At 59.6% G+C, this 25,225-nt stretch overlaps 1 protein-coding gene across 1 annotated transcript in view; it reads right to left on the bottom strand.

Moving 5' to 3' along the window:
* Nucleotides 1-25,225, bottom strand: part of DENND3 (DENN domain containing 3) — a gene marked incomplete at its 5' end in the record, with an annotated part of 48,835 nt that overhangs the window by 16,563 nt on the left and 7,047 nt on the right. Inside the window, 11 exons of the mRNA XM_080802525.1 lie at nt 3,405-3,926; nt 5,381-5,580; nt 6,041-6,144; nt 8,206-8,302; nt 9,265-9,420; nt 11,917-12,032; nt 15,321-15,539; nt 15,856-15,975; nt 19,922-20,033; nt 22,482-22,624; nt 24,968-25,083. Of these exons, the coding sequence (XP_080658651.1) occupies nt 3,405-3,926; nt 5,381-5,580; nt 6,041-6,144; nt 8,206-8,302; nt 9,265-9,420; nt 11,917-12,032; nt 15,321-15,539; nt 15,856-15,975; nt 19,922-20,033; nt 22,482-22,624; nt 24,968-25,083 (1,905 nt within the window). The remainder of the gene's footprint in view (nt 1-3,404; nt 3,927-5,380; nt 5,581-6,040; nt 6,145-8,205; nt 8,303-9,264; nt 9,421-11,916; nt 12,033-15,320; nt 15,540-15,855; nt 15,976-19,921; nt 20,034-22,481; nt 22,625-24,967; nt 25,084-25,225) is intronic.

Consider the following 25,225-nt stretch of genomic DNA (forward strand, 5'->3'; position numbering starts at 1 on the left):
GTTCGATCCCGGGGACAAGGACTGCTGTGTGGCCTGACCCCGGTGGCCACAGTAACTCTTGGGGCATTTTTCACAGTGTCAAAGCCCTGGGGCACCACTGGACCCAGCAGCAGGCATCCCAGGGCCGTGAGGGGAGTCCTCAGAGGAAACGAATGCTAAAGAGACCAGATCCTTGGTGACCCTCCTCCACCGCTGGATCAAGCCTTGCCTGAAGCTAGCACTATTTCAGTATTCTTTGGTTATGTGAGCAAATAAGTTATTATTTGTAACCAAGAAGAACCTGATGCAGTAACCTTTCTAAATGCCCAACAGTCATGGGCTCTGGAGTCAAAGAGAGACCCCGGTCTGGAGCCCAGCCTCCCTGGTTAGTGGTGGGACTTCAAGCAGACCGTGTAAGGGACCTGCCTGCTCATCCCTACAGTGGAAATGGGACCACCCCAGTCCCACTTCACCCGACTGCCAAGGAGTCCGGCCCGCTCTGACCCCCACATTTCCCTGGGTCTGCTGCTGCCTTGGCCGGGTTCTGCCTCTGCTCTCGTCCCTCGGTCATGCAGTGGGTCCCCCTCCCCCCCACCCATCCTGCGCAGGAACAAACACCCGCACAGCCTCGCAGCCTGCTGCCCCCGGCACCCGGAATGCCCTCAGACACAAGGAGGCGCTCCCGCTCTCTCGTTCAAACATGTCAGGGCTCCTCGTCTGCACCAGCCCCAAATTCCTCCAGGACGGGCCTCTCTGGCCCTTCACACACCCGCACTCCAGTCAGACCGAGCATATCCTGAAACAGGCCTGTGTCACATGCCTCTGCACACACTGGCCCGGGATGTTGGGACCAGAGAACCCTTCCGCGTTCTCCGCAACATCCTCATAAAACTGCAGGGGTGACCATCTCGCACGCTCCCTTCCCTGCCACGGTGGCTGTCCCGGCCGGGCAGCCGACAAGCCGCACACACAACCACACCGCTGCACACGACACGGGGTCCCTTCGACTCTCCCACCCCCGCAGGAGGCCGGTACTGTCGGCAGCCTGTTCAGAAATCAGGAGGCCGAGGCACGGGGAGGAAGAGCATTGCCGGCAGGGTGGGTGTGGGGCCGGGCCCCAGCTGTGCATGTGGGTGGCCGTGCCTTCCTGCCGTGTCCTCCCTGCCAGCCGCGCTGGATACTGGATCTGAAATGGCCAAAAGACACGGAAAAGGTCCAGGACAGCCACATCCCCACTCCAGCTCCAGAACGTGGAGTCGGGACAGTCCCCCGGGGACCTGGCTATCACGGCCACCCGTGAGTATGCCCTGAGCTGTCCCTGCGGCTGTCAGCAGGCCTTGGCCACCACCCCCTCCGGGGCAGCAGTGAGACTGGACAGTGCAAGCCTGCGGACACCACGCATATCCATGAGCACCACGCGTCCACCGTGCACTCGGGGGGGCCGCCACGCACCGCCACGGCTCCTGCATGTGCCCCTATAGACTGGTCACATCCACTTGTCCCCAGTTCTGCCCAGAAACGCTGGCTGTTCCCTTGCGTGCCCCGTCACCCACACACCCCCATCTTGCAGCGCGGGCGGCAGTCTGGGCCCCAAGCTCGCACACGTGTCCAGCTCCCTGCCCTGCGGCCTGTCGGGGGCAGCTACCGGTCCTGCAGTGTCAACACCAGACTCTGAAATGTCTATTAACACGTACGACGACAAGATAGTGATGGGAATCTTCTGAACAAAATCTCAGATGTGTTCTTAGACCACGGCAACTCCTGCCAAGACAGCAGCGCTGGTCTTTGAGTTCACAGAGCTGCTCTGACACGCAGCCGTTAGGCTGAAAGGTCCATCTGGTGTTGCCTGTGCTACAGCGGCTCACACGTCCCAGAGTCGGGACCATTAACTGATTTTGTGAACCAGTGATTTTTGTGAACCAAAGTGACAACCAGGCCGTCGATGGCCCATCAGCATGGGCCATGTCTGCTGGTGCCCCCCACACCCCCCAGCATCCTCTGTGTCTCTGCTAGCATAAGTCTGGAAGCTGGACACTGTCCACACGTCCAGCCATTAAACTTGGCTTCCCGGGCAGCTACAGGCCGTGGAACACACTTCTGGCCACAGGAGTCGGGACAGACCCTGTTCTTCCCACTGGGAGACTAGCGCTCCCCGGGGCCATCAGTGTGTCGTGCCATGAAGCCACAAGGCCACACCAGCAGAGCCTGATGATGTCTAGGATCAGCCAGGCACAGCCTGGACATCTCGTTCCCCAAGAACTGTAACACCAGTGGCCGTACCCCACCATATCTCAGGCCTCGCCGCTGAACAGGCTGGCCCTGGTGTCCTCGTAGAGGCCACCCAAAGGGAAGGGGCAGGGTCTCCCCTGAGGGGTGCCGAGTCATGGGGGCCCACGCTCCCCCTTCCCGACAGCCCCGAGCACCACTGCCCAGGTCTCTCTGTGAGCACCTGTCCCTCAGACCCAGCTGGCCGAGCCCGCCCACGGGGGCCCTGGACAAGACTAGGGAGAGATGCTGCCGGGCTGCAGGGGACATAAGGCTCCTCCACATGGCGCGAGGAAAAGACAAACATCCTAATGTAGAAACGGACCGAAGACACCAGAGCAGCTCCAAGCGTGCGAGCGGACGCTCATCAGACCAGTCGGACATCCGGGACGGCGACATGGGTGTGTCACGGGCTGTGCTGCCCCCGAGGGCAAGGAGGCAGCTCGCCGTCAGGATGGCGGTCCCCGCACCCCGACTGGGCTTCTCAGCACCAGCCCCTGGGAGACCCGTGCACAACCACACACGGAAGCGGGCACGGTGAAACTCACTGGGTCAGCGTCTGGGAAAGTAAGAGGACCAGATGCCACCGACGGCAGCCCAGACAGGTGCCACGTGCCCTGTTCCCGCCATGCCGCCATCGGCAGGTCCAGTGAATAAACCGGTGAGTTGTGACGGCGGGAGGCTGAGTAATGGAGCGACCGGCCGGACGCACACATGTCATTTGAAACCACACACACCCGCGTACCGCTTTCATCAGCACAAAGAGACCTGGTCGGAGGAGCAGACTCAAGCCGGGGACACTGGTCCCTTTGTGGGGGTGGGGGTGGGCACCCCCAAAGGTCCCAAACGAGCCAGGCAGTGGCAGTAAATACGGGACAAGGCAGTGTGCCCGTCCGCGCCGTCAGGTCGTGTGAAACGTTCCCGCCACCCCGGGGGCAGCGGGGGGATGGCGCAGTGGGCGGGGGCCCTGGGATAGCGGCGAGCCTGCCACAGCTTCGGACTCTGCGCGCTCCCCTAGACCCCAGGGCGGCCCCTCGCCCCCCCCAGGTCCTGTGATTGCCCTTCAGGTGGAGCCCCCCCCGCCACGGGCTCACAGCGGGGCTGGCGGACTCGGCCCCACGAGCTTGCACCCCGCCGTCTGGGCCCTGCCGGCCGCTTACCCACGGTGAGCGCCTCAAACAGTCGGTGAATGACGTCGGTGTCCTTCACGATGCCCGACTCCTGGACCCTCCTCACGAAATCGTCCAGCTGCATGTGCTTCTTGGGCAGCTCGAAGTTCTTCACGCGGTCGTCGGGCTTCGCGGCCTCGCCGGCCTTGTCCACCACCTCGCTGATGAGCCGTCGCAGCTCGGGCACCCGCTCGGCCTGGGCGCGCTGGGGGCCCGACAGGGACCGCACCGTCCTCCGCACGAGATCGGCGGGGAAGATCCGGATGTCTGTCTTGTAGAGACTCTGGAAGTCCAGCAGGGCGTCCAGCAGCTGCCCGTGCATCAGGTGCACCGCCCCGCGGAGGTAGAAGTACCGGGCCAGGAGCACGGAGCTGTCGGGGGCCAGGAGGCTCATGGCCTTGGTGAGCTGGGCGACGCAGTCGGCGTAGTAGGCCTGCACGCACTGGCTCACCAGCGGGAAGTGGATCTCCGGGATCTTGAACGTGTACGTCGGCTTCGGACTCACATTCAGAGCTAGAGCCGAGAGGAGACACGCGCACCATCAGCAGATGCGAGAAACAGACCCAGGTCCCCGTCACCCTGTCTGCGTCAACATTTCTGGGCCCTGGGTGCCCTGTCAAGCAAGAACCTCTGTGCCTCTTCCAGAAAGCTCCACGTGCCCCCGAGCTGAATGCCCCCCCCACCGCTTTTATGGCACCCTGAGAGTTCAGAATGATCTTATTTGCTTGGACGCTAGCACTGAATGGAAACACCTGGTAGTGAGTCTTCGCAGGAAGATCACCTGACGACACAAGCATGATACGCCACTGGGCAGCTCCAAGCCCCAGAAACTGCTGGTTTCGTTCAGCTGGACGGCCACTCTGTGAGAAGGCTATTGCCATCAACCCCATCGTACAGACGTGCAAACTGAGGCTTCACATGTCCCAGGTGCCCAGAGCCAACCTCATCCAGGTGAGTCTCCCACTAATTCCTTCCACAAATGTCACTGAAGGGCCTCTCCAGTGGGACTGGGGGACCAGGACCAGGCCAGTCGTGTGGGTAGGCCCATCACCCCAGGAAGACAGAGTCTCAGCTGTGAAGCCCAGAGGAGAGGAAGGCCCCTGGGGTGGGGGGAGCTCCAGGTGAAGGGTCAGAGGACGGAGAGGGCAGAGCACCTTCCCACAGTGGACTGAGCACAGCCGGGGGTGAAAAACATCCCTGGGTTTGACAGAAGAGGAACTACAGGCCCAGAGAGGGGAAGCCAGCTGCCTAGACTCACACAGCGAGGAAGCCACCGTGAAAGGAGACCCAGCAGTGCCTCCGGGACGCCTGCTCTGTCATGGAGGGCTTTTCTCTTGGACACACAGCCCCCACTGGGGCCGGCTGGGTGCTCCCCTCCCTCGGCCCGCTGCTCTGCTGTGCGCGGTCACCAGGGGGCAGCACCTGGTACCAGGGGCCTCACCCTGAGGCAGTGGCCATGGGACCCCCCACCGGCCCCCAGGTGTTTTTTTTTTTTTTTTTTAAGATTTTATTTATTTGTCAGAGAACACAAGTAGGCAGAGAGGCAGGCAGAGAGAGAGGAGGAAGCAGGCTCCCCGCCGAGCAGAGAGCCCGACGCGGGGCTCGATCCCAGCACTCCGGGATTATGACCCGAGCTGAAGGCAGAGGCTTCAACCCACTGAGCCACCCAGGCGCCCCTCACGGGTGTTTTATACGGACACACACACACACGCGCATGTACGTGAGGGACACCAAAACCGTGCAGAGCCGCGAGCCACGGCACGTGACTGGCGGGTGGAAAATACGGGTAAGAAAGCATTTCCCGGAATGAACGAGTTTGCAAAATAAACACTCGAGAAATATTTCAAACACTTAAACCACTGAAACAAAAACAAAACCCGCATTCCCTTGCGCTGAGACAGAGCCCGGCTGCGTTCAGCGACTCGCCAGCAGCGGGAGCAACGTGCGGACGGGGGCCGGTTTATCACCTATGCTGCCGCTTCCGCAGCCCGTGGTGTCCACTTTGCGAAGCGACGAGTTCCGGGCGGGCAGCTCGGGAATGGCGATGTCCTGCAGGTTGGGCATGCTGACCACCATTCGCCTGTGGGCAATGTGCAGGGGCGAGAATTTCCGTGAGGTCATCTTCTCGATGGTGGGTCTTCTTGGACTTACCAGCATCCCGTTTAATCTGGGGTCAGAAAAAAGCAACACCTGTAGATACAAGTACGGCTGCAGAACACGTCTCAACACCCAAGCCTCTTCTCCACGCGACACCCGCTGCCCGCTCCTCCCGCACATGAGCGGGACACAGAGCGGGAGCGCCGCGTCTGTCTCCCCCCGTGCGGCCAGCGGCTGGAGGACAGACTGTCCCCCGGAAGGGACACAGATAAACGAAGTCCGTCCGGAACAGTGTGGAAAGAGCTGGAACAGCACGGGGGGCGGCGGCGATGCGGCAGGAGAGGGAAGGCCGACGGCAGGGCGCGCACACTGTGCTCGGTGTCCCCCCCAGACAGAAACTCTGGGGGACGAGCCCCACGTGTTCTATGTTTCTGAATGTGAGATTTTCTGGTCGACGTGTCATTCATCCCCCACATAAACCCATGCTGCTCAAGTGTCTGGTCCCGAGTCGCACGCGCAGCCGACAGCACCTGTCCTCTTCGGACTGCGTGTGGAGGTCCATCTGGGCGAAGGCGTCCATCCTTCTGCTGAGCCGGGCTTTAAGGAAAGAGTGAAACATGTAGGTATCCAACACCTGAAACAGACCACGGAAGGCCACTTACCGCCGTGCACTTGGCCTTCGCCGAGCCGTCCGAGCGGCCGCCTGGCCCCTTCCCCGCCAGCCTCGGCCTCTCCCCAACCCCCGGCTCCTCAGACACAAGGTCCTAAGCAGGCGGCTGTCCCCACTGATCGCACCCTGCAGTGCTGGCCTCCAGGTCCTCCCCGGGCCACTGCCACGGGCCGCCATTCTGTGTCTGAAAAGTCACCAAACTTTCAGAAGTTCAACCACTTCCCCTCATGACAGCAAGAGCCATAGTGCCAGTGCCCTGTGGCCTCTGACTCCAGATCTCCGGGGACCAGAGCCTCCTCCTCACAGCAAGTGCCTGTGGCTCCCATGACGTGGCCCTGGTCTCTCGCTGGACGAGGCGACCCTCCAGCAGCCAGGGCTTGTCCCCACCTTGTCCCCGCTCTGCTCCCTGCTGTGGGCCAGCAGCCCACAGGGAACAAGGCCCAGGCCCACAGGCCACCGCTCCGCCTGGTGACAGGACGGCCCATGAGGAAAGTGTTGGAAACCCCACGTGCAAAACACCTGCAGAAGAATGACGGCAGGAGTGGGCGGGATGGGGTGGGAGGCGGCAGCCGTGGCTCACGGGGACCGCTAGAGAACTCCCCTCGAGCCAACAGAGCAGGGAGCTTGGCCCAGGTGCCGGTCACAGCTGTGACCCGACTGCGAGCAGGGCTCCTATCTTTGCTCTGGCCCTGTGAGCATCCCTGTGGCTTCTCCCTGTGCTTGTCTGTGGCGCCTTTCGTGGCAGGGTCCCTTGTGGGCAGCATCTCGTGGGCCCGCAGGCCAGGCTCTACACCCTGGGCAGTATGCATGGAGGGAGCGGACGGCCGGGGCGCCCATGAACGGGGGAAGCATGTCTGTCCAGCAAACGTCAGAGAGCAGACATGAGGGCGCGGGCAGTGCCCAGAGAGAGGCAGAGGCTGCCGGCCGGCTGACATGAATGACCCTCGTGTGGACCTCAGTCGTGAGAGGAGCCACGGCACAGGAGCCTCAGACGCCCCTCGGGTCATCAGCTGGATGGGGTGCCATGGAGGGCAGCAGCCCAGGACCCGCCTGGAGCTCAGGGCTGAGGCAGCTCTGCAGAGAAAGTTCTGGAAGTCTGCACGGGGGCCCCCTAACCTGGGCTGGGCATGGAGGCTCTGCCTCGGAGGGGGAAGCATGCGGAATCAGGCAGAGAGGAGTGGGCAGGGAAGAGCAGGGGGAGGCCTGGGGGCTCTCCGTGGCAGGGGCAGCAGCACCTGCTGGAGGAGGGAGACCAGCCCCCGGGAAAAGGCTGCTCTCGCCCACCCGGAAAGTGTGGGAACAGCCCTAAGAGACCCAGAAGATCAGCACCAGCCACACCAGCTGCCAACTCGAAGCCCCAGACACGACGCCTCATAACAGACACAAACAGACGTGTTCCACGGGCTTGTGAGCAGGGGATGGACCCAGCGCCGCCTGCCGCGTCCGACAGAAGGGCCCCGCGGCCGCGCGCCTGCGACAGGAACCATCCGGGCTGCTGGAGCCGTCTCCATCCGGGCCGAGGCGGTGGCTCCCGGGCACACGCGTCTGTCAACCTGTCTCAGCCGCTACACATAGCGTGGGTTCATTTCATAACGGGGAACTACACGTTGCAAAGCAGATCAAGAAACTGAGATGGATGGGGCGGCTGGGGGGCTCCGTGGGTTAAGCCTCTGCCTTCGGCTCAGGTCATGATCTCAGGGTCCTGGGATCGAGCCCCGCATGGGGCTCTCTGCTCGGCGGGGAGCCTGCTTCCCTTCCTCTCTGCCTGCCTCTCTGCCTGCTTGCGATCCCTCTCTCTGTCAAATAAATAAATAAATAATTTAAAAAAAAAAAAAAAAGGAAAAACTGAGATGGGGCCAGAGGGTCCAAAGGAACCAACCAAGCCGGAACAAACTTTCTGGAAACGCTAATACTGCATGAAACACTAACAGACGCTGAGAGAGCGTCCCCCGCACAGTGCCGTGAACACAGACCCGGGTGCGGGACAGAACACGCGTGTGCGCACCAGCCCCACCCGCTCCTCACCTGCCGGTAGAACCGCTGGTCGCCCGGAGCCCTGGTTTTGAGAAACTCCTCGCTGTTGAACACCCTGTGCTCGTAATTCAGGTGGTTCTTCACTTCCCTGACAACGAGAAAGACGGCCTAAGTGTGGAAATATTCTTAAACACGGGAGACAGCCATGGCGATTTAGCAACACGGAAAGGACCAAAAGGACACGGTTTGCAAGACCAGTCCCACGTCCCGGGAGGGCTGGGTGGGGGCGTGCCCTCTCCTCCAGCTGCTTTGGGACAAGCCCCTCCCCGGGGACCGGCACGGCCCTCCTCCCCTTCCAGTCCCTCCTTCCTCCTGCAGATGACAAAGAGGACACGAGGGGGCGACCCCGGACCGGCCGACCCTGGGTGTGAACACGTATGATCTGCCGCGGCTAAGTACAGTCTCCACTGGGGTCAGTGAGCCCACGGGCCACATTCCCTGTGTCGGACGTCAGCGCTTTCCTTCCGTTGACGAGGGGACGCTTGTCTGAGGGACCCGGAGTTTGACCCTCTGTATTCAGTCTCTGCTTTTTTACAACTCATCAAGCTTATAAAGTGTTAAAAAAACAAAACAAAACCAAACCACCTTGCTTGCAAAAGATTTCATTCCAAAAGAACAAAATTAAAAGAATATATCCGTGTCTGTACTGACTATACTGTTCGAGCAAGTGACACAACCTGCTACGACACACGGGGCTGTTTTCTCCTGATCACTTCTTTGTCCTACAGGGAGTCACGCCAGCTAAGAACACAGCCGCTGAATGACAAAGGCTCTGTCTAGACCCTGCAGGACGGCGGCACCCGCGGGAGTGAGGACAGACGGAGGAAGGCTTCCTAACGGGGACAGATCCTGAGTGCTGCCGCCTGCTGGGGGGACTGGGGGGAGCGAGCTTCATTCCTGCAGTGACCGGAGTGTCCCCACCCTGGGCTGGCCCCGAGCCGCAGCCGGCATGAGCGCCCACCGGTGGCCTGGGCCCGGAGGGGCGAGGACCTCCGCTGCGTCCACTCGGAGCTGGTGGCGCCCGCCGCGGCACGGAAAGGGCCCCCGTACCTGAAGATGCCCACGAGCAGCTGGAGGGCCGCGTGCTGCACCTGGCAGTTGAGGCTCTGCTGCCAGGCCCGCCGGCGCGCGCGCCCCTCGTTCAGGTCCGTGCTGGCGCCCAGGTGCGCGAGGTCCAGATCATGGTGCAGCTGCAGGCTCTGGACCCTGGGAAGGACAGCCGGACGCTGATTACCGCATGCCGGGACCGCCGCTCACGGGCGGGGAGAACGCGCTCCCAGGGGCACGAACACTCCGGGTGCTCGGAAGACGCGTCGGGAACTTCCGCGCCGGGACAGCAAACATCCGTCCCCGGAGCGTCACCAACAGCTCATCCGTGCCGAGCCCGCAGAGGCCTCCGCCGTGGCCCACTCCCGTTACCACCCAAGCCGGATCCGCCCCTGCCCGGCTCCGCCCGGCAACAATACGCACCCCGCACCCCGGGAAGGACAAAGGGCTTCCAGCACAGGCTGCCTCCTGGCTGGGGCTGCCCACCACCGTGCCCTGTCTGGGAGGACCGGATGGACCCAAGGGCCTGTGTGTCACGGCTCGCGGCCGCCCTCTCTCCAGACACCTGGAACCGGCATCCGGCCACCCCGGGCTCCCCAGCCTCCCCAGCGCGATCAAGGCCGCAGCTCTGGAAACCATCCAGCAAGCGTGCGGGTTACTGCAGAAGACACACACCCAATGCACTTGCGTCCGACCCGTGTTTCCTGAGCGCCCCCAAACGCCTGGTGCCATCTGGGCGTGGGCTGCGTGGGGACCACAGGCAAAGCTGCAGGGTGGGGCTTACATTCAAGCGGGAAGAAATAGAAAAACGGAGTACACCCCAAATAGGAGGTCATGGGGGGGAGGGGAGGATCGGAGACCAGGACAGCCGGAAAAGAGCCCGCTGGTGGCTGGAGGGGGCCTCTCGAGGACCCCAGTCCTGAAAGGTGAGACGCCAGACAGACAGGAATGGCCCTGAGCAGGTAGGGAGTGGCCAGCCGCTAGCCAGAGGCCCCGCAGGAGCAGGAGCCTTGGGGGGGTGGGCAGGGAGGCGGGCTGAGACCAGGTCCGAGTAGCCGGCAGGGCTAGGGCGGGCTGGGGAGCGCTCTAGATTCACCCCTGCGTGTGACAAGAAGCTGCTGCTGGGGACAGGTGTCCCAGCCCCGCCGACCCCAGCTGACCCGTTCAGGTACCCCCCACTCAGAAGGAACACGAGCTGGCCATGCGCCCGGCAGCACAGGGGCGCAGCGGGGAGGGAATCCATACGGAATTGTGGCACTGCCTGTGGCCGCGGCCTCCCCCTGCGTGCTGTGTGCAGGGACAACCCCTCCGCTGGAGGAGAACGCTGGCCCTCCTACCTGGGCACTCTGCAACACTCTGCCCGGGAGAGCTGGGGCCCCTGTCCTGCGCCGGGGAGGTCGGGGGGCAGGGAGGACGCCGTGAACACAGATGCAGGTGAGGAAGAGGAAGATGGGGGACAGAGAGGGTGAGGAGGAGCAGGGCTCTCGGGGAAGGGCGCTGCTTCCTGGCCCGCTCCACCAAAGGCCCTGTGTGGACACCCCAGCACCCCAGGACCACAGGGACACTGACCACCGTCGCCTGGAGTGGCCTCGGAGCCTTCACGAGGCGCCACGATCGCACCCGGGTTAGTTCATGTGGCTGAGGCTGTAGGAGGCACGTCCCACCAGGTGGGGGTCCAGCCAAGCGCAGACACAAGCCACCGGGTCTGTCCTAGAGTCGGACACCACCACATAGACGAGCACAGGGCCCCCATCCCACGGGGGATGTGCCACCAAAGCACACGCTTGAGAACCACTGGACACCAAGCCCGGCAGCGCCAAATCTCAGACTCCCAGAGTCGGGGGAAGGCGGCTTTGGCTCACCAAAACGTGAACAGTTACAAATGTCGGCTTCCCCTTGTACGCTCACACCGGAGACACTCCACCAGGACACCCTGCTCGGCTCCCCTGCACACACCCGGGGCAGCCAGATGCCCCCACCCCCCACCCTGGGATTCGTCCTGGCAGACAGGAATGACAGCTCCTTCCCCGCCCCAGAAGCAGCTCCAGCAAGAAAGTCCCCGAGCCCCACGCGACACAGGCCACAGAGCCTAACCCGGCCCTTCCAGGAAGAAGCTGCAGCTGCCCGATGTGGGCCAAGGCGGTAAGAGCACTGATGGGGGTTGACATTAGTCAACCTGAACGTGAACCCAGACAGGACGACGTCTCGCTCACTCGGGTGAGGCGCCCACCTCTGCGCTGTATGGCGTGGGGGCAGCACACAGATCCTGCCCCGTGGGGGCATCATGTGGGTCTGAACACATGTCTGGGCAGGAGCGAGGGAAGGGAGGGAAGTAGGGAGGGGGAGGGGAGGGCGGAGTAGAAGTGGGAAGGAGGGAGGGGAAGGGAACCTCAAGAGTCACAGGCAGACCACAGGGCAGAGAGGGTGGGAGGTCTCCGGGGGACGGGACCATCACCTGACTCAGGGGGGCCATAACCGGTCTCTAGACAAGTTCAGAACAAGGACTAATGACTTCCACCTTAAAACATTCACAAGTAACTTCCAAACTCTAAAGACAAAAAGTGCGGCTCTGGAAGGTAAGAAGGGAAGGAGACCCGCAGCCCCAAGCGCAGAAGTGAACAGAGCCGTCGGGGAGCACTCGACCCCCACCTTTACCTCTGAATAAACGTGTGCGCGGCCAGCAGGGGGATGTCAGGGACGTCGACCTCCCGGTCATCAGAGCGCGTGACGCTCCCGTTATCCATATTTATCAGAATTAGACCATCAGCTTCCTGCAAGTTTGAGAAAGACCGATGAAGATTCTACATTTGCAGACGCCTTTGAAAACACAAAAACACATTTTGCGTTCCCTACGGCAGCGTCACCGCTGATGAAATCACACACGGTGCCTTCTACTGTCCCACCAAGGAACGCAGGCTATGCCGTGAGTCACGTCCACAAGCTAGACTGGATGGAACCTGCCCCAGTCGGAGTCAGGATTCCGTACGGGTCTCTGGCTTTCCCCGGCCCGGGTACAAACACTGCCGGCCACTTCAGGGAGTCTGGAGAGAACATTCCAGGGCTGGGGGTGGGCCGGGCCCCGGGCTCAAGGAGCACACACTTAGGATTCCTGAACCGTGTACCGGGTTCCTTGTCAAGCCTGATGTGTGACGAGGGACACAGACACCGAGTCCCGCTCTGGGAGCCCGGCGCCCAGCAGCCCCTGGGCACTCTGACGGCCCCGCTCTGAATGCGTGTCCAGGCGGCACGGGAACCGAACACACGCCGTCTTGCGGCCCAAACACACGGCTGACAGGGCGAGGTGGGCTGTGCGGCCCCTCGTGAACATTCTCATACACACGTGCCGCACGACGGCATCCGAGTCCCCGGCCCCACGGAGGAAAACGTCCAAACCCAACACGCTCTCCGGCCTGCTGCCTGTCCTGAAATCTTCCAGAACACGTAAACCCCTGAGTGGGCTTCCTTCCTGACTGCGGACGGGAGCTGCCGGGTGGATGGGCCATGAAGGCTCCCGGGGGAACGGCCTGAAACAAGGTGGTTTTTTCTCTAATGTCTAAAAAAAAGGCACACATTTTCAACTTGAGAGCACAGCCCTATTTCTTCCTCGTCTGCGGGTGGACTGGGAGGCGTCTTCCGTTCCTTCCGTGAAGGTCTGAACGGCCTTTCCCCAAAGCGTGTTTGTCAGCTGGTGAGTCACTGGCTTTGGCAAGAACACGGCGAGAACCCGGCTCCTCCCCAGGAGCGGCCAGTCCCCACAGGGCCCCCGAGCACCCTCCCGGGGTTTGCTCTAAAACGCTCCAGGCTCCACGTGACAGCCGGGCTGCAGCGGGTGAGCGCGGAGGACGGGAGGGAGGGCACATGCGACCGTGCTCCGGTGTTGGTCGCCGGGGAAACGCACACCAGGTCCACAGTGAGACACCACGTCCCCCTCGTCAGGACGGCCAGGAGGACAGGAACGCACAGCCGGGGGTGGAGAACGTGGCTGGATGGTGAGCGTCTGCCGCCCACGGTAGGGGACGGCCCAGGTCCGCCCGGAAGCTCGCATGCACAGGATGGCCCACAGCGGCACCGGTCACGACAGTCCAAAGTCGACACAATTCTAACATTCGTCGACGGTGACAGACAAAGAAACCGTGGCACGTTCGCATGACGAGATCTGATTCAGCGGCAAGAACCACAGCTGCGTGGACGGACGGCGTGGCCGAACCTAGAAAACGCTGGGCTGAGCGAAGGCAGCCTCTCCAGGCCAGCTACGGCCCTAAAACCACACGTGTGGAGCGGACAGATCCACGGAGACACGAGGAGGCAGGGGCGGCCGGAGGACCATGTGGGGTGATGCGAAGGCATACGGGTCTTCTCACTGGGAGCCAAAAACATCTAAAATCCGTCGGCACAACTCTGCCAAGTTACTGAGAGCCACTGACTTGCACATTTTCTTCAGGCAAACTTCGTGGTATTTTATGTGAATAAAGGTGTTTTCGAAAGCCAAACCCGCTCTGCCTGACAGTTATCACAGTATTACAAATCCACATTAGTTCACCATCTAACTATACGTTATTAGGCACTTACTGTATGCCAAGTGCTACTGGCTCCTTCGACCTCAGCCATGATAATGAGGCCGGCACAGTTGCTGCTGTTACAGGAGTTTTGATCCCTTCGAGCCTGGGTTCTTGGTCACATACTTTAAGGAATCAAGAGGGAGACCAGACGAAGAGTGGTGGGCAGCAGGGCCAGGCTTATCGAGTGATGGTGCAAAGCTCCCAGAGAGGCGCACCTGGGGGACTCAGCGGGTTAAAGCCTCTGCCTTCGGCTCAGGTCATGGTCTCAGGGTCCTGGGATCGAGCCCCGCATCGGGCTCTCTGCTCAGCAGGGAGCCTGCTTCCCCCTCTCTCCCTGCCTACCTCTTTGACTACTTGTGATCTCTGTCTGTCAAATAAATAAATAAAATATTAAAAAAACAAAAAACTCCCCGAGAGCGAGGGGAACCGAGAGGGCTACTGTTTTGGCGTTCAGATTTTAGACTTCTTATAAGCTCTTTTGAGAAACCATCTTGAGCCTCCTGAGCGCGGGCGCCAGCGCGGGCTCTGACCACGCACCCGTCTACCCAGCAGGTCACTGTTCACTTGCTGCTGGTCTCTTGGGCTGACATCCAGAGACGGTCTCACTTGTGACGGTGACCCGTGTTTCAGGGTTAATGGTGTTGTTTCAGGATGTTTCGAAAACATCACTCCCACGGAGGCTGCTAGACAGGATGCCGCTGTGGTCTCGTCTAAGGTGTCAAGCGGGGTGCCAGTGCGGTTGGATCTTAGCTGCCCGGCTTTTCTGCTTTCTTGTCGGGGACCCCAGCCCTGATGACCTAAGTGTCCAGTTAACCTCTGCGAGACAAGAGGGCGGAACGCGCTGGCGTGGGTCAGCCACAGCGAGGGAAAGGTCACTGCGTGCGGTGAGGCCCACAGCCACCGGCACTGTGCGCGACGCGTGGCGTGGACAGGACCTTCCAGCAGGAGGGTCCCCAGCGGTGCTGGACCACAGAAGCTCAGCCAAACAGAGAAGCATGAGACGGAGAGCAGGGACCCCGGTCGTGTCGGCGGGTGTGGCGTGGTCCGCGCGTGGAGCCCAGCTCAGGAGGACGAGCCATTCAGAGTCAAGGAGGCTGAGCCTCAGCAAGGTCTGGCACCTCACTCGAGGCCACAAAAGGAGAAAGCGGGCACGGCCAGGCCGGAGAGCGGGCCCCGTCGGCGCCGACGCCTGCACTCTGCTCGCTGGCGCTGCGGGAAGCTGTGGGACCCTGGGAATTTAAGCGGGTTGGCAGGCAACACGGGTCCCGGTGCCCAGGACCCCGCAGCCTTGGACACGCCCAGAGGCACAGGCGGATGGTGCAGCTAGCACCCTGTGTGTGTGCGGCACCGGGGGCACGAGCCCCAGGGACGGGAGGGACCACCATTTCCCCGTGGCCGGGGCACTGGCCCTCCCAGCGGGACCCTTTCGAAGCCACTTCTCCCGGTCCCCGCAGGGGTCAGAAGGATCTGACATTCGCCCGTGAGCGGTCGAGGTCTAACCTTGCTGACTTCGTCAAAGTGGTCGAGGTGGCAGCCCATGAGGAAGGACGTCGGTGCCATGACGAAGTCCAGCATCTGGCGCGACAGGACGGGCACGAACGTGTGCTGCCACTCCAAGGGGTGCAGGTAGGCGAGGAAGCACTCGGCCACCAGCGGCAGCAGGGCCCAGCTGGAGGAGAAGAACACGACCCGCTGCTCCGTGAGGAGGCACGTCAGGATCTGGGGAAACCAACAACACCGCGTGCACGCCTCCGACCATGCTCCAAGCATGACCCTGCGTGTGAAGCCCAGTTCTCACCCGGTTTCCCAGCTCCGCGTGCCAAAATGAAAGCCCCTTTAACCCCCGAAAAAGCACTACTTGTCAACGGTGTGCACTGTCCTGCCAAAAAGCAGCTATCCCCAGTGCGTGGTGGAACATTCCAGAACATTCTGGAATGTTCTGGAACACACGTGCCCTGGAATCGCCCCCCAGATGACAGCTTAGATGCCCACTAAGCCAACCCACACACTGTCCCAGGTCCGGAGGGACACATACCTGCAGCACCTTCTCGGGCCTGAAACACAGCAACGGCAAGTGAAGGTCCAAGTCGATGACCGGGCTCTCGGGGTCCGCGCGGGAGGGAAACACGATCTGCAGCGGCTTCATGTTAAATATCTGTGATGACCAAGTTCCGTAGTTAGTTTAGAGCCGCTCCTAGTAGAAACCGAAAGACACCGAGACTCTCCGTTTAGGCGCCAAAGGCGTCTGAGTTAGGATACGTGTTTGAAGACTCACGCTGTCACCGTGTATGTCCCAGAAGCAAAGAGTCTAGACACGCACAACTGCAGAGAAAGGCTCATACGTAGATCATACGTAGATCATACGAAGATCATACGAAGATCTTCTTCAGCCCATCTTGCCTACACTCTTAACTCATTAGCAAACTGCCCATCGGTGAGGAGTGACTGACGCCCGGACGTGTGTTCCGGTCAGCACAGGCTCTAACTCAAGCACGATCAGGTTCATCTTAGCCAGAACGCTCACTGCACATTACAAATTCTCTTAGTATTTTCAACATGACTGCCAAAGCCTTAAAGACATGCACTTCAAGAAATCGCAGAAAAGACTTTATTTTTCCAAGTGATAGTATTTCAAAATAACACTTCAATTCGAATTTGATATCTGCAAAATGCCCTCTCTGTGTTAAAGGACATAGTGGACGGAGGAGAACGCTAGGGGCCCCTCCACCAAGGGGCCTTCCAGCTTGATGGCAAGTTCATTCCTGACCGTGGGTGTCAGCCTTGTGCAGGGTCCCCAGCAGCACCCCAGAGCCCTGGGGACGAGCAGAACTGAGTGTGTGCAGTGCCGGGCTGAAACACAGGGAGGAGATTAGAATCTGAGGACAGAGAAGGTCCTGCCAGGGAAAGTATGGAAGGAGGACACACGGAGAGACACGGAGAGACGCAGAGGCCTCGCTAGAGAAGGTTCCAGAACAAATGTTCACCATCCACACCTCCTCCCGCTTGTGTCACCACTGCTCTGTGTGACTGCTTGTGCAAAGGATAAGAAAGGACGACTTTCTGCAAGTGCCCCCTGATGGCAGCGTCTTGTCACCCATTGGTTGCGGAAGCAGGACGTGTCAGAAACAAGGCGGGTGCGCCTGTGTGGTCGGTAACAAAACAAGGAGGAGCAGAGTTACACGCTCCCAGGGGCGAGAAACTAGGAAAAATGGTGAAGCGTATGTGGAAAACTCCCCTCGATATTTCAAAAAAAAACAAACACGTCGACCGGCTTCCCAAGTACAGATAAAAACTAAATACAAACGCCAATCATTCTTACCAGGGACACCGTCGGGCCCCCCCGGACGGCAGCGACCTCGCCGCGCGTGAGACCCACGCCCTCTGAGCTGGGCTCTGGGGCCCCCCACCTCGCAGGTGAAGAAACTGAGGGAGAGACACTTCAGAGAAACACTTTCCACGCTTCGCTTGACTGCGGCCCCAGACCAACAATGGGCTCCCCACCGAGAGCAACACAGGAAGTGAGTCAGGTACAGTGAGAAGGAAGAGGCCCGTTCCGCGCGCACACCCAGTAACTTGGCCCGAGCTCCGAAAGCCCATGAGGTCAGAGCCACCGGTGGCCAGAGACGCGGCAGAGCGAGCCAGGGCCGTGGGGTGTCCTCGCCGCCCTCGGGCCGGCGGTCCAGGCACCATCTGCAAAAGGGCGCCGCGCCAGGCCGGGCTGACCCGGACCGGAGATGACCCCCACGCTTGACTCACAGGAACCGCAGCTCCTGACCACCAGTGACGCAGCCTCGCCGCCGACGTTCGTTTGCAGTGGGTTCTGGAAATTCCTGAACCGGCTCCTGGGTTAGAGGAGAACTGGCCTCGCGTCTCTCGGAAACAAGGAGCAGCCACGGTGGTTCAAGACCCCCGAAGGTGGGTCGGGGCCCCGTCTCAGCCTCAGAGCTGGTGAGGCCACAAGCGGGGGGTCACAGCAGCAGGCCTGAGCCGGGCTCAGCTCCTTCAGACAGACGCGCAAGAACCGAGAGGCAGGCCCCACTCTGAGGACACGACAGGCTAACACAAAACACGACCCTTCTGTTCTTCCTTCCGCTCCACAACTGTGGGAGCAGTGAGGGCAGGGCGGGTGTGGTGACAGTGCCACACATGCGGCTCGGCTCGGGGCCCCTTCCTCACACAGCTCGGAGGCCAGCAGAGAAGAGGGGCATGGAGCAAAACACGCGCGTGAGCCCCAAGTGCAGACGGGCCGGGCTCCGCGGGAAGGGGGCAGGGCATGGGGATGGGGTGGGAGGTCACAGAGGCTGTCGCGAAGAACCTGACTTCCAGGAACAGCATGTGCAAGGGCCCTGGGGCAGCACCCACGAGGGATGGAGGGACACCCAGTGTGGCCGGACAACAGCGAGCAAGGGGGTGAGGACACAGACAGAGGAGGACAGTGATGACACAGGGGCCAGGGAGGTAGGACTGGCTGTAGGTACACAGCAAGAAGCCATTTGGGGTTTTAAGCAAAAAAAGGAGAGTCCAACGGAGAGGTGTTAACAGTCTCTGCAGCCACTGTGCAAAGCATGAACTGAATGAAGGGTGAAGAATGGACGTGGACAGACCTGCGGCTCCTCAGGTCACACAGATGGGAGAAGCCCGTGGCCCTGCATGGGGGGGTGTGGTCAACTAGAGGCAAATGCCAGGAGCTGGCCCGTCAGGGGTGAGGGATGGAGGAATGCGGGGGTGAAGAGAAGAGGCGTCCAGAACGACTCCCAGAAACTTTCTCACGAGGGTAGCAGAAGTCGGAGAACCACGTATGACTCAATCCAAGATTCCGAGGGACGAAGATTGGTACGGGTTTGAGCCTTACTCATGCTCGAAGGCAGAACTTAATATAGACGGCTAAGCCTCAGACTGTCCTGAACTTGGTTTTGTTCCCTGCTTAGCTGGTCCTCAGGGAATACTTGTTGAGTGAATTGAGCAAGAAGAGAAACTCTGATGACTTCACTGAACCATAAAAAAATACCAATTATCCACATAATAAAGATGAGGGCCTTGCACAAAACAAGTACCCAAAAAATGTCCCTACACAGGATTCTGGGAGCAGAACCGAGGTACGCAGGCAACCTGCTCTGTCTCTGGGCCTGGAACGCATCAGGCAGGATTTCCCCCCACCCCACACACTGTGATATTAAAAATATACAAATTATATATATTAAAAATATACAATTTAAGTTCATAATCCCATGTCTCCTGCAAAATAAAATAAATCTTTCCAATATAATTTGTATATTAAAAATATACAAATTATATATATTAAAAATATACAATTTAAGTTCATAATCCCATGTCTCCTGCAAAATAAAATAAATCTTTCCAACTGTGAATAGCCATACGTAGGGAACGGGATCTCCCTGTCTAATCTTCCAGAAGGGACTGAGTGGAACAGGGTCGACATTTACAATCTGCGTCGAGACACTAATTTGGCGGGCGCCTCTCAGAGAATGAGGAAGCACCTGGTGGTTGCGTCAGTCTGGGAAATGCTGAGCCAGACAGGTGTCATCGCAGCTCAGCTGTCTGGCCCGTTACTCAGCAAAGGGGGAACGTGGGCTGCCTTTGTCCACAGCTCTCCTTAGCCCAAAACCCTCACGCAGAGCCAACCACGGTTCAGGACGAGCATGCCAGGGAAACCCAGATCCCCGGGACACTTGGCCAGTCATTCAACAACACAGTGGCACTGGGAAAAACCAAAAAATAAGCCGGGTACTTTTTGTGAATCACCCCGGACAGGAGAAAACATGAGTCAATGTAATACCCAATATGCCAAACAAATAAACCAAAGGGAAATTTGTAATTTAAGTAAATTCTATATGTTTTCTGCAAGTAATGCACCGGTGTGTTAAGCACGAAGGGGGCCATCACCAGCTCCACACCATGTATCATGGGCCGCCAGGCAAACTCATCTTTAGAAACTGTGTAATCAGATGATTCTGTAAGGAACCCGAGAAGCCTAATTTAAACACACCGGAACATAAGAAATAGTTTAAAACATTAAAACCACTGTCGTCATATGACTTGTACTATTCGCAAAGAAAAGACAAAATTCCAGATTTAATTACCAAATGAAGGGGTCCAGGCGGCGGACTAGGTATTAAAGACAGTTTTGCAGCAAAATCTTTTATGTGATTGTCAACTTCAAAATCTTTACAGAGCTTCAGATGAGTCAATAAACTAAAAGAAAAAAAAATCAAGTCACAAAATAAGTATGAGCCTCCAACCGTCATCTTAGCATTTCTAATCTGTGCTCACGTGTCTGCCAGCAGCTCTGGGGCCGTCCGGCAATGGGGGACAACCCTGGACGTGAGACGGCAGGGCATGGTCGCCCAGAGTCAGGGAGGGGGGCCTGCCTGCAGAGGGGGTACAGGGAGAGTGGGGTGTTGGGGGATGGGGGGCTGGCCATGTTCTGCTTCTTGCTGTGGGTGCTGGTTACGCAGCAGGAATTTGTGCAGTTTTCTGCCTGGGTCCTACTTCAGCAGCGAGTAAACATCTCAAAGGCAAGTGCTTGACCACGTTTGTTTCCCAAATGCATTCTGACTTTTGAAGTATGGTTGGCCCTTGACCAATGGGAGGGGTTAAAGGCGCCCATCCCCCCCCCACGCAGCTGAAAACCTGCATAGAACGTCTCACCCCATCAAAAAACTGAACTACTAATAGCTCACTGCCAGCCAGAAGCCCGACCATGACCCAGTCGATGAACAGGCAGTCGTGTGTTATGTGCATTATATGCTGTGTTCTTACGGTAAAGTCAGCTGCAGAAAAAAAAACGATTTTAAGAAAATTTTAAGGAAGAGAAAATACATTTACGGGACTGTACTATATTTGTCAAAAAAAAATCTGGGTGTATGCGGATGCGCACGGTTCAAACCGTGTTGTTCAAGGCAGAGTGGTCACTGACTGAATCGCATAGTGGACCAGCAGGTGCCTGGGGGCAGAGGGGCTGGGAAGCGACCACAGGGCCTGAGGGGACTTTGGTGCGGGGTGGAAATGTTTTCTGTGTTAACGGTGGTAGTGGTGACACGGTGTCTACACTTGGAAAATTTCAGCCAACCGTGCCGGACCCCAGCCTCGTCCCCGACACGTGCCCACAAGCCAAGTGCTAATGCTCTTCCTTTAAGTAACAAATCATAGCTCTCCCTGAAGTCAGTGTCAGGATTTAGAGATAATTCAATCGTTCTCTGTATTTTATTTATTATAAAAGAATAGTATCGAGTTAAAAAAAAAAACCAAAAGAACAAAGACTTTCCATAATCTAGTTCTCCACATACAGCTAAGCATTCTCTCCCAATTTCTGTCCACAGAGGCACAGTTTACATGCTACCATGACAGCAGAAAAACAGACTTTAAAAATCTATAAATCCACATTTATAGACTGCCTTTTGGATTCCTGTCATTTGTTTTTTCTATTTTCTAGTTCCCGTCCCGTAGCAACGACCGCCCAGGGAGAGAAAATTCGAGAAGCAGGGAAACCAAACATGTTTTTCAAGTTATATACTCATGTGCGTGAATGTCTAGCAGGACGGCATTTGCTGCCAGTGACATGAGAATGACCCCGTGGAGGAACAGGTGCTGTCGTCCTCAGAAGGCGGGTGCTGTGCGGCCCAAACCTATTCCGTTCGAGAAAGGGGGGATCACCCGCCCCACTTCCCAGAAGAGGAAACTGCAGACGGGTGGACGCGCCTTCTACCCTCTGGTGCTGAAGATGAAGGGTTAACTAATGAAACGGGGACCCTGTCCTAACTTCTCATCCCATCACTGCCCACGCCATGCCCACACGCATGCGCTCAACTCACGCTGCCCTGGCTGGAGACCGCGCGAGTGCTCTGTTCTACGAGGCGTTTCATGTCTGGGCAGTAAGACGCAGGCTTGACCCACACCCTGTGCGGAGACAAGCTGCACTTTGAAAACTGAAATATTAAGGTGCTGGCACTTGAGTTCTGAAGATCGTGAGCTCGGCCGGGAAGGATTCCTGCTCGTCCCTCCGACCACAGGCCGAGAACCAAAATGACTGTCTTTCTAGAAGTCTGTGACTTGCCAGGGGTGATGGGTGGGTATCACGACAGGAAGGCAAGCCTCTGCTGACCGCCCGTCTTTAACGAAACCGCCGCGAATTCCAAGACTAGTACTTGGAGAGAATGAAAACCAGGCGGCCAGGGCGCGTGTGGCCAGGGGCTGGACCGTGTCTGCGCGCCACCGTCGTCCCCCGACCACAGGCGGCGAGCGCGATGCTCTCTGGAGTCGTCCCAACTCCTCTAGGTCCTCAGGCCTCCTATTCGGTGTCAGCATGAAGGCACGGAAAGATGCCACCAAGGAAGGTGATTCGTTAACTGCCCGTGAACTGCCAGGCCTGACGGGGGCAGCCTCCTGACTGTCCCAGCCAGAAGAGCCATTTCTCATGCGCATCTTTTTGGAAAACCAAACATCAAATCCTCCACACTAATTTTACTTCCCACAGCTTGGCTTCGCCCTCCCTCGTCTGGCCGAGCGCCCCACACGCCCCACACGCTACCACCTCCGGCAGCCTCTGGGCCTTCACGGGGGCTCCCGGAGCCAAACCAGAGCCTGCCCGCCACCCACCAGCACCAGGGGTGGCCTCGCAGACACGCGGGCCGCGCGGCTCACCAGGACAGGCAGTCCTTGAGGGCGTTGTAATAGGGCAGCTTGGAGACCACGCACACGGCGAAGGGTACGAAGCAGCCAGCCACGCCCGCGGTCGGCCAGGACGGCTCCCAGTGCGCCTTGCCGTTGTAGAAACACGACTCGTCCTGCAGAGAAAGCCACAGGCCCGTGTCACCTCCCGACCCGGCCGCTCCCGGCTTCCGTCATCAGCAGTGTGGGCCCCTGCAGACGGGAGCGAGAGGGCAGGGGCCTGGACAGCACCCAGCTCCCCCGCCGCCCGGCCCGTGCTCCCTCCAGAGTCCCAGTCAGTGTGGATGGTACCCTCCCCATATCACTGGGAGTCCCCGTCACAGCAGACAGGCCCCCGGTGTCACTGGGAGCCCCAGTCGGAGAGGACAGGCCCCCGGTGTCACTGGGAGCCCCAGTCGGAGAGGACAGGCCCCCGGTGTCACTGGGAGCCCCAGTAAGAGCAGACAGACCCCCTGGCATCACTGGGAGTGCCAGTCCACATAGGACCCCCCCGCCCCGGTGCCTGCTGTCCACAGTTCATGACCTACTGAGGTGGCAGAGGTGGTGAGACCTGCCCCACCTGGGGGGAAGGGACCCACAGTGAGATCAGTAAGACACAGAACCGGCCGCGGGCTCTGCTCACAAAGGAAAAAAGCTGTAGTATTGAGCATCTGTGTGTGTGCTGGGGCAGGGGGGGAGGGGGTCTCGGGGTGAGGGGTCTCAGCTGGGGGGGTCTCAGCTAGAGAAAGCACCCGATGCCGGGATTCCAGAGCCACAGACCACCCCGGAACTTATGAGTGGCATGTCACTGCGGGCCACAATCCGGCCCCCATGGAGGGTGATTTGGGGTGTCAGTAGGGATGGCGGGTATGACAACAGCTTCACCTGGGGCTGGTGCGAACGCGAGGGTCTTGCGAGACAGGTACCGGGAGAGCCTGGCAAGCAGCAGGCGGGCCGTTCGTCTGCCCACCGACGTTGAACCGACACCTACTGCCCACACGTCAGTGTGCTGGGGGCCCCAGGCAAGTCACCCCCCTCCCCGTGCGACTGCTCCCGTCCTCATCTGGAGAACGGGGATGGTTCACTGTGGTGTGGATTAAATGAGAGCAGGAGGGTCGTGCCTGGAGCGGGCGGCTGGTATAGGAGGACCACAGTGCCGTCTGCACTTCGGGACGGGCCGCGCGTGCAAGGCGTGGGTGGGCCCTGGACACACGGGGAGGGAGGGGAGGCTGGCACGGAGGGCCCGGGAACACCCCGAAACCATGCAGGCGCTGAGAGGACAGCCGAGCGGCCGTGCACACCCCAAAAGCCAGGTGTAGGGGGAGTCACAGGCAAAGCTGAGGGCTGTGACCTTTCTCAAATGCATGTAATAAAATAAAATAAAATGTAATAAAAATAAAATGAACTTCTCATAGCAATCACTTCACAGACGAGCTCCCGAAGCACCTTCCTGAACGACCGAGGCTCCCGTCCTGTGTCCGCCGGAAGCACTACCAGGAGGGGCAAGAAGTCGGGCCCTCTCGTCTCCCACCCCTACCTGACCCGGGCAGGTGGGCCTGCTGTCGATGTCACGGCTGCAGCAGCCCGCACACATGGCCATGAGGGGTGGCCTCCCCGTGCTGCCCGCCACCCGCCCAGGGGACGCCCGGTCTAGACACTGAGATTGTGCACTCAGACCCCAGCAGGATGCGGGGGCTCCCCCGTGTTTCTGACGCATGCCAGGTGTGTCCATGCCACTCCACGGGCAAGAAGGGACAGAGCCCATCGAGGTGTGCCTTGTGCCCCCGACACTTAGGGATAACTCTCCCACCGCAGCTGCCCCAGCCCCCGACAGCACAGCGGGGAGGAAAATCCGGGCGGCCACCCTCCCTCAGTGCGGATTCCTGGACTTCCTGGATGAAGCACTGGGGCCCCTTCTGCTCCCAGAAACCCTCCGACACAGGCAGCGGGTCACGCCGCCTCTTCAGGTGCATGGCGGCCCCCACGAGCTCCCGAGAGGCCGGCCGGGTCACACAGTGGCCCTGCCAGGCAGCGGAGGCCCAAAGCCGTCACCCCGAGCAAAAGAACCCGAGTGGCCCTCGGCGGTTGCGTGGGAAACCAGCCGCGGCTCACACACACCGGCAGTAGGACTCGGCGGTGAGGACAGAGGCGCCGCTGCCCCAGCGTGGACGAACCCTGAACCCGTCCACTGAGCGGGAGCCGGACACAGAGGCCACGTGCAGCCCGAGTCCACCAACACCGGGCGTCCGGAGCAGGCAAACCCGTGGAGGCAGGAGGGGGGCCGAGGGGGGGACTTCCAGGGAGACGGACATCTTTTGGGACGAGACGCAGGAGGGGTTCCCAGCAGCAGGAGCGCACTTAGCACCACAGACCCACACCCACTAGAGTGGTCACGGGGGTGGTGGCTTGGGGTGCGTATTTTGGCAAAAATAAAAACCACCCAGGCCTGACTTCCGAGGGAATTCGCGGCAGTCACATACGTGCAGGGGCCGATAGTACTGGACAACCGCGCCGTACGTTCTGTTCCCACAGACGTCGGTCAGCACCAGGAAGTGGACACAGTCCTCCTTCGGCTCCGAGGCCACGTACATGCCCCCTGAGGATGAGGAAAGGAGAGGAAATCTCGTCACGAGCCCACAGCAACCACCTCTGAGCCCGGGCTGCCCGCGAGCCCACTTCACAGCCTACAGAGCCTGACCTCGCCCTGCCAGCTGTGTCACCTGGGGGGGTCGGGCCAC

The sequence above is a fragment of the Martes martes genome (genome assembly GCF_963455335.1).
Source record: "Martes martes genome assembly, chromosome: 4".
Classification (NCBI taxonomy): Eukaryota; Metazoa; Chordata; class Mammalia; order Carnivora; family Mustelidae; genus Martes; species Martes martes.